Source organism: Lupinus angustifolius, chromosome LG09 (assembly GCF_001865875.1).
Source record: "Lupinus angustifolius cultivar Tanjil chromosome LG09, LupAngTanjil_v1.0, whole genome shotgun sequence".
Lineage (NCBI taxonomy): Eukaryota > Viridiplantae > Streptophyta > Magnoliopsida > Fabales > Fabaceae > Lupinus > Lupinus angustifolius.
In genome coordinates, this window is record NC_032017.1 from 13,934,726 (window position 1) to 13,943,370 (window position 8,645).

Sequence of the window (8,645 nt, forward strand, 5' to 3'; positions counted from 1 at the left end):
ACACACACATATTCTCATTGTTTATTATCAGTGATAGCAGGTAACATTTGGTCATTCCGTTTATGAATTACATAACTTAGCAGATCTAGACTGAAAATGGAATATATAGGACTTCTGATGAAATAACAGTCATTAGGGGATCAATAATGCATGTTAGAAAATGCTTTTAATTATAAAGGACATATTCTTTTCTCTTTTTGAGATAGGGAGGGGGGAGTCATGCTGTGTCTTCTTTTCGTTGGTTGGGCTGCATATATGCACAAATGATGAATTGATGCATTCATATTTTAGATAGTAGGATCTACATTTAATTTTAAAGCATTCATGGATGGAGCAAAAGGTTGGTAAATCAATTGGAAGAGGAAGCCCTACTTGTATGGTTCATCTTCACAAGTTAATATTTTCAATTGTCTCAGTTCTTAATGAGATGAAGTGCAATAACTGGACAACGGATTGCTTTGCTATCAATACATGATATAGGTGTACATGAGGTCCTAGGTTCAAATTCTCCTGCGTTCATAGTACAAAGCCAAAAATGTAATTAAATAAAGATTCTAGTGGGTATAAGCCCATATAAGAATTGGCTTTTTGTGATAATTGCCATATGCAAATTCGTGGATAACTCATTAAGTTTGACCTGAAGAAGTCCGCTTAGACTCTTAAATCAAAATTTCTAATGTAAAGTAGCCAGAAAAAATGATTTCTAGCATAGTAACGGAGCAAATAATGTAATAGGTAGCGGTCTCCTTGACTTGTGGTAGAACATATCACAGTAGTAGGAACTCTTTGCTCCATAGAACTTCTAGACAAATTGGACGACTTGAAGGAAACATGTTCCCTTTACATAAATGCAGAGTTTACCGACCAGTTTCTTGTTAAGGCATGACTAATACATGATTATATTGACTCTATTTTAATGACTCTTATGTATGATATGGATCTAGTAGAATCGCCAAAGCCATGGGGGTCATACAATATGGTATCTAATTGTTATGAAGCCATGGATCTAGAGTTCTCTTTTAGTAGAATCACTTACGCTATTCTTTGTTATGAAATTTTAAGTAAATAACATGGTATCTAATTGTTCTCACTTCCAAGCCTACATGATAAAAAAGTGTACTAAAAGTCGCTCGACTTTTACGGTAGGATTAAGGTGATGTGCAAACATTTTCTTTCCAGCGCTTGACAATGACAGCAGTACAGTTTAACTGTTTTCCTTGCTTGACAGCATGCAATATATTCCAAAGGCTACTGCATTTACCTGTTGAACGGTTAAAAAACAATATAAAAGAATAAAAATGTAATTTATTACAATTGGGGTTATAAATATATCATTAATATTCTTGCTGGTGATAATAGGAGTAGGATTGATGGATCTACTGAATTATCCAAGTTATTTACGCTTAGTTATTTAGACCCTAAGTTGTGGATAACAAATTGTGTTACAGTTGAAGGAAATGGTGCAAGTGCAAAGGCTGCTTGAAGGACATAATGCTGAGTCCATTGCAGACTTATATTCTAAAACCACTGTTAATACTCTAAACCAGTCGGTAGAGAAGAGCCATATGACAAATACTATCACTCCTTCAAATGGATCAAACAGCAATGCAGCAAATCGAATATTGCCTAATGGCAATAAAACACAAAGTGGAAAGGCAGAATGGGTGGTGCAAGATGAACCAGGCGTATACGTAACTTTGTCTTCCTTACCAGGTGATGGTAATGAACTTAAGAATGTCCGTTTCAGGTATTTATGTTTCCCTATTCCTTAATTGTTGAAATATGTTCAATTTTATGTAAATCACATATTGTCCCTAAGTAGAGTTTTTTTAGTGTAATTGTCTCTGGTCAATATTAAATCTAGGGGAATTCTTTTTGCACCCGGATGCATCATCTCCAAATAAATATTCCTTAACAAATATTTCTACATATCTCCAAATAAATATGTCATAATGGACTCAATTTATATTCATTTGCATCCCTTGTGTGTCAATTTGACCTAAAGTTTTTTGCAAATGCCACATTCCATTGATATATTCCCCTGATGTCTGTACATGTTTAGTGAAGATTACTTGATAATGCATCCAAAAAGATGAGTACTGAGTACTCTCACACGATTTGTAGCTCAATAGGCACTTTCCCTATGGTTGGGTGTGATGCTGATGTCAGTTGGAAGCTTGACCCTCCACTGGGCCATCAATGCTACTCTCACTTACCCACTTGCACCTCCAATTTATGTAGATTCTAGATGTGTTATGATGCTTCAGAATCAATCTAACAGCGTAGATTTTTTTAATTTAATCGCTACTAATTTTCGTCAACTGCTGAAGCCTGAATAAATCAGAATGAGGCATGCAAACTAAAACTTGTATGATCCTTACAAATTGAAAAGTAGTAGTTCCCATGCTTAAGTGTGTTTATATCCCATCTATTGTAGTAGTTGACACTGAAATGTCAATAAAAAGGAACCAACCTGAAACTATTTTGGTTAGGTAATAGAACAATATAGCCAAATATATTTGTTCTCTGCCACCTGATCTTTGGCTCAATGGTACCGAGTCCCCCGCAAAAGGTTTATAGGGTCAGAGACTGTCTGGCTCAAACTTCATTCATTAATCGTGAAGCAGTGTTGGATGTTGAAGAATATTTTCTTGTAATCTGTTAGCTTGTGATTGGATTTCCTGTACAGTGAACTCAATATTTGTTTGTACTTTATACAGTAGGAGACATTTCACTGAAGAACAAGCTGAAAAGTGGTGGGCTGAAAATGGAACAAAAGTATTGGAGAGGCACAATGTAGTTGCTTTATTAAACTTTAAACAACAGTCACAAACAGTTTCCATGACCCTCTGAACTGAAAATTCCTTTTCCTTCTCCATCTTTCTGTCTCTAAACAGTTGTATCCATTAATCTAAAACTGACAGTAGAATCTGAAATTAGATGCACACAGAAATAGTCTTCTTATTTTCAAGGAAAGTGGCAATTGACACAAATGAGTGAATTTCTATTTGATTCACTTATTTTTCACCTATTGTGTATTGTTTGCCAATGTGCACATTAGTGTTTTATTTGACAATTCTTGCTTCCATTCAGAGCATTGCATGGTACTGCACTCCAGTTCAAAAAAGAAAAATGTTGTATCAGTTTCATAGGATGTAAATGTAACATCTCTTTCTTTTAGTTTTTTTCATGTATAAATTGAAAGTGAATGAAATTTTTGTCAAACTATTAGTTAGTAAAACAATGATTTATTGTTGGTATATCTATTTACTTGAAATACAGATAGAAATTTAACATTTTCTTTGGCTGGAACTAGAAGGTAGTGAATAGTCCTACCTTTTTGTCATCTTTGTTTGGTCTAAGATATCAAACTACATATATGAGATTTCTGATAATAATCAGATAAAGTTTATTTCTAAGGATTTTTGTTAACCCATGACTCTAATCATTTAAAAGTATTTTTTTATGGGCCCTACTTCACATGTTAATTTGTTTCTAAACAAATTCGTATGACCATGCCCCTCTCTATTCTAGAATGCAGGATCTAATGAAATGTGCATGCACTTTTGCTATAAAATACCATTCTGGCATGAGCTCTTCCTATCTTGGTGAAGTCTAACATTTTTGCTGCTCAACATGATAAGTGTGTGTGTTGGAGTTAAGGATTGGAGGGAATTAAATCCAAAAGTGTTGATTCATTTTTGGATTTAGTTTCTTCCAATATCTTACTTCCAGCTTTCACTAGGTTAGTTAAAGAAGTTTAGCAAATGGTAAAAACCACAAGTGAGAACTTTCTTGTAGGAATTTGATTTCTTCTAACATCTCACCTTTGACCATTGCTGATATTATAGATTTAGTGGAGCCAGTATTGAAATCAACATACTTTTTCTCATAAAAATTTCATGTTTTTCCCAGTAACCAATCATTTTCTTTTCTGCTATTATATTATCACAACAATTTTTTCTCCCTTCCATTTGAATGGTGGTAAATAATGATTTTTTATGTTAATTTCTAATCATATTTTCATGATATGATATTAATTTATAATCATATGATATTAATTTTATTTTTGAAGTGGCATATTAGAACTGGGGTGTTACAATTTCTATAGCGACTTAGTGGTATGTTACAATTTCTAATCATGTATACTATATATATAATAAAAACCAAACCCACTATTTCAGGATTAGACAATATCATAAAACTTTATTATAAATTATGTTGGTTAACAAAACCTTTACCAACTATTTCCAATACAATAGCTAGAGAAGATTAAGTATACCTTGAAAACTACAATTAAGAATATGAGAAAATGAATTCAAAAATTTGCTAAAAAGCCTGACTTGATTTTTTTGCCTCTTTATTTTCATCTTTTGTTATCACTAATATTAAAATGGAGGATAAACATAAGCAAATATGATGAAATTGGCATACGTACTCAGGTTAGGGTAACCAGATGTTATAACTTAATCTACACTTCAAAAAAAAAAATGTGAATTGAAAATTTAATATCATGGAAATTAGAGTAAATTTAAGTATTAGCAACTACCATTTAATACCACAAGTGAGAAAAACATTATGGATTAACAGAGTTTAATATATATAATCATTATGAAACATGTGATTCCCATTCCTCCTTGCTCTATGTTCTCTGTCAGCCTGCATATACACAATGTATAAGTGTTAAGATATATTTTACAATTTAAATAAACATAGTTAAGTATATTTTTAAGTGCAACATGCATTAGAAAAGGGTAGTTTGTACCCTATAGATTCAGCCTGTCCATGAGAATGATAAATAACAGTAACTAACAACTAATTTTTTTTCAATCCTGATAGACCAGCTCTAATGTTTTGTTGTTGTTAGTGCAGTTTTTATGAGCAATATCTATGGCACTGGTAAAAGCTAAAATAAAACAGAGACATATATCATGAGACAATTTCTATAGTATATATATATGCCACTTTGACAACTAAAAACTCACTATTTCCTTACAAAACTCCTCCATTTACATCAATGATGACTAGCATTGGCAATTAGGGCGGCCCTGTCCGCCCTCATGTCCACACAATGCTACCAAAATTAGGGCGAGCATTGGTATGCCCGTTTTTAAATAGGGCATGAAATATCATGCCCTGCCCACCCTAAATATGGGTAGGGCGGGCTTGCGGACCGCCCTAAATTAAAAAAAAAAACTAAAAATGACATAGTACTTGAGTGAGATTACATGGATACGTAGTGTGACAGTAGGATTAAAAACACAACATAACATTTGTTTTGCATAAACCGGACATACATTTAATTGGTAAGATATTATATTTTGGAAAATTGCTACATGCACTCAAGTGGTGAGAACATGAATTACTCTTGTCATACTTGATCCATCAAATTTCTTATTTTAGTGTTCATTGATACTCATGGGCCACCCTGCCCGCCCATTTGAACTGCCCAAGGGCAAAAAGGACATGTTGGGCGGGCATTTTAGGGCAGATGAACACAATTTTCATGCCCTGTCCGTCCAAAACGTGCGGGGCGGGCGGGCCCCATGGGCTTTGTCCAAATTGCTAATGATAATGATGACTATAGTCACTAATCCACCTCCTAGGAGTTAAAGACTGTCAATGTGTTATTTTTGATTCATAATTAAATACTTGTATATGAATTTGAGCATTTTTTTTTTGTATAAACAAGGGTATCTCTCACCTTTCGGGGTGTGTGGCTACCCCTCTCAACAAGTATCACTCTCAGGAATCGAACCCTTGACTTTTTGACCTACCTGGGAATCTAGTGGGTCTTACACCACTAGACCAACGTCTTGTTGGTGAATTTATGTGTATGTATGTGTATATACTGATTTATCAAAAGCTGGAGGGTGGGAAGGTTTTGTATGTTATGCTATATCCAAGGCTTCAATAAATAAGCAATTAGAATAGTCCTAACTTTGGAGCTGTAAATACTTTTAACACAAAAAAACATTGGTCCATATGTGTACCTTGCTTATGAGTCTTTCAAATGCTTCAGTACCATGTTCTTCCATGTATCTCTCAGCAGCAGTCAGAACATCATCGTGCTTACCGAATATGTTCTTTCGTGGAACATACCACATTTGCGAAGGCATTTGCGGCATTTGTGGGTTCATATAGAATGGTCTAACGTAGTGTCTATAAACATGTGCTGCCCCATTAAAGTGTGGCAGAACCAACCAGCAACTCAGTATCAACTTGGCATAAGGCCAAATGGGTAGTCTGAAATTAGAAAACATAGTTATTTCTCAATATTGTGTTAGGAAGCAGATAAAAAATTAGAACACTTTTAAGGACAAAATGATGCCATTATTTTCATCTAGCATCTTTACCAAATAATCAAAATTGAACACACAAAAAAGGTAGTAACCAATATTGTTAGTGTGAAGCCACTAAGTAGTAGTGTGCATACTCACTGTCTTTTCAAGGAACGGGGAACACATTCATACGTCACATGGCATTTACTTATATAGTTAAAATTATGTAATCTTGTAACTAGTAAAATGCCAATGCTATTGTTCCATCTTGTCCTTGAGATTACAAAAATATCAAATTGATCTTGAATTTCTACATTCTTAACCAATGCATTCCTTATGGAAACCTAGAGACTAAGTTGACTAATGTGGTGCAAAGGACCAAATTGAAGTTTTTTACTCTCATGGTTCCAAAACTTTCGATGTTTAAGAAGTTAATAAATGATATAAAAGTTGAATATATTTGAACTAAAATAACCTCAATTAATGCATATTGGAAATTAAATTAAAAAGAAATAGAGAAATATAAGGTGAAAAGGAGAAATAACAAATAAATGTATAATTGGAAAGTAGAATATAAATGTGAATTGACTTTCTAAAACATTAAAAAGTTTAGAATAACATGTGAGTTGGGAGTATAATTTTGAATTCCAATCAATCTAATAAGCCAAATTCATCTTTTGTTGATTATGCAACTGGCTAGCAATAATAGGTATAAAAGTGCAAATTTTCCCTCAATATAAAAAATAAGTATATCTTAACCCTTCACAATTGCAGCCAACTAAAGCAAAGTTGTGCTTGTGCATAACATGAAAGAGAGCATAAAATTTAAAATATTTCAGATTCACTGATTAAACAAACTTACAGTTCAAGTACTTTAGCAAATGTGAGCTCAAATAGTGTGATAAGAGAATAGAGAACCCAATATGTAAGCCATTGTTGATCATCAGTAATAGACTTGGTCTCTATGGCCCTGATTGAAGCATATCTATTACAAAAAACAAAAGGGTACACCAATAAGCTAAAATTTCTGACATACATTGTTTTTCTATACTACAAAAGCTGCAAAACAAGAACACTTACAAAGGGTAAACAAGGGTAACCAAGGGCCTGAAGAAAGAGAAAAAAAGTTAAGTATACAATGTAATATGGTTAAAAAGTTTGAAACTTTAGAGATGTAGTGAAAAAGGGATATACAGAGCAAAAACATCGAAGTTCTTAGCAATTACAAGGAGAAAATTGTTGCCGGAAGCACCCATGTGTTGCACCTTACAAAGTGGAACTGAGAAAGAGGGTTTAAGGAACAGAGAGAGAAGAGTGAAAAGACTCTAAGACTAAGAGGTTTAAAAAGGAATGACTTTTTTTTTTTTGGAGAATCTAAATGCATTACTTTATACACGACAAAAGTGGCACCAATTTGATATGTTTTTCTTTCTTTTGTTTTGCGGACCGTACATTGACAAATACGGATATAAATATATTTATGTTTTTTAATACTATTATTTATACTTAAATTTTAAATAAATTAAAATTTTAATGTATTATTAATATTTTTTTGCCAATACTTAAAACACATATTTAATGATCGAAATTTTATTTACTTTTTTAATAAAGTAATATTACAAAATTGTGGACACATCTATAATCTGTACTTATCAACCACGTTTAACATTCATTACTGCGATGTTTTTATTAAATCAATCAATATATTTTTTTAGCAACGAAATATTTTCTTTCTAATTTAGTCCTCCAAGAGTTTTTCCATGAATTACGCTTAGGCATTGGTGAAGTATTTGGTCCCCATTCTCATCGGGAATCTAACTTTTTTAAATCAAAATTCTATCTCCTCGTGATTCCGAGTTGAAATTTTGGAACAATAATGTTATTTATTTGATTTGTGGTAAAAAAACTTGAGTGTTACAAATTGTGGAAGATATATGGATAAATATAAAGAATTTTTTTGGAAGATCTCTTGTAATGTTTTTTTATTAGCATATCTTATATAAGATATAATTCTTTTTATAAGACTGTTTTTTTGTTTCATGTGAATCAAGTAAAGTAGATAATAGTGTTAGTATTATTAAACTGGTCAACAATTAAATGCAGTTTTTAAAATTATGATAACATTGTATTCAAGATAAGTAAGTCTAGAGCAGACAAGTCTTTAAGTGTCGAGACCTTATTATTCTTCTCGTCCTGATGCACTTGTGAGTGTTTCTCTTGTTTTTATGTGTATTTTCCTTTGTAATTTTGTTGTCTTAATTTTTTATGAATTCCTTGCTTAAGAGTGTTTTCCATAAATAACAACTATTTTAAATATTTGTCTTATTCATGTGATATAGTTCTTTATAGTTTGAACTTTAAGAA

At 32.6% G+C, this 8,645-nt stretch overlaps 2 protein-coding genes across 3 annotated transcripts in view; one reads left to right on the forward strand and one right to left on the reverse strand.

The window, feature by feature from the left end:
- Positions 1-3,180, forward strand: part of LOC109355968 — a 10,272-nt gene extending 7,092 nt beyond the window's left edge. The window contains exons 8-9 of one of the 2 annotated variants that reach the window (XM_019599272.1): positions 1,449-1,747; positions 2,721-3,180. In XM_019599272.1, coding sequence (XP_019454817.1) covers positions 1,449-1,747; positions 2,721-2,853 — 432 coding nt within the window. In that variant the 3' untranslated portion in view covers positions 2,854-3,180. The remainder of the gene's footprint in view (positions 1-1,448; positions 1,748-2,720) is intronic. The other variant, XM_019599273.1, reaches the window with a different exon arrangement.
- LOC109356005 (HVA22-like protein c) lies at positions 4,530-7,613 on the reverse strand. The gene is made up of 5 exons (XM_019599321.1): positions 7,476-7,613; positions 7,362-7,388; positions 7,144-7,266; positions 5,994-6,246; positions 4,530-4,659 (listed from the first exon to the last, which is right to left on the reverse strand). The coding sequence occupies exons 1-5, from the start codon at positions 7,535-7,537 to the stop codon at positions 4,594-4,596; spliced, it is 531 nt and encodes a 176-aa protein (XP_019454866.1). The 5' UTR covers positions 7,538-7,613; the 3' UTR covers positions 4,530-4,593.

Coding starts and splice junctions, on each gene's coding strand:
- LOC109356005 (XM_019599321.1), bottom strand. CDS start 7,537: ATGGGTGCTTCCGGCAACAATTTTCTCCTTGTAATTGCTAAGAACTTC. Junction 7,389..7,475: donor AACTTCGATGTTTTTGCTCT/GTATATCCCTTT, acceptor CTCTTTCTTCAG/GCCCTTGGTTACCCTTGTTT. Junction 7,267..7,361: donor GTTACCCTTGTTTACCCTTT/GTAAGTGTTCTT, acceptor TTTTTGTAATAG/ATATGCTTCAATCAGGGCCA.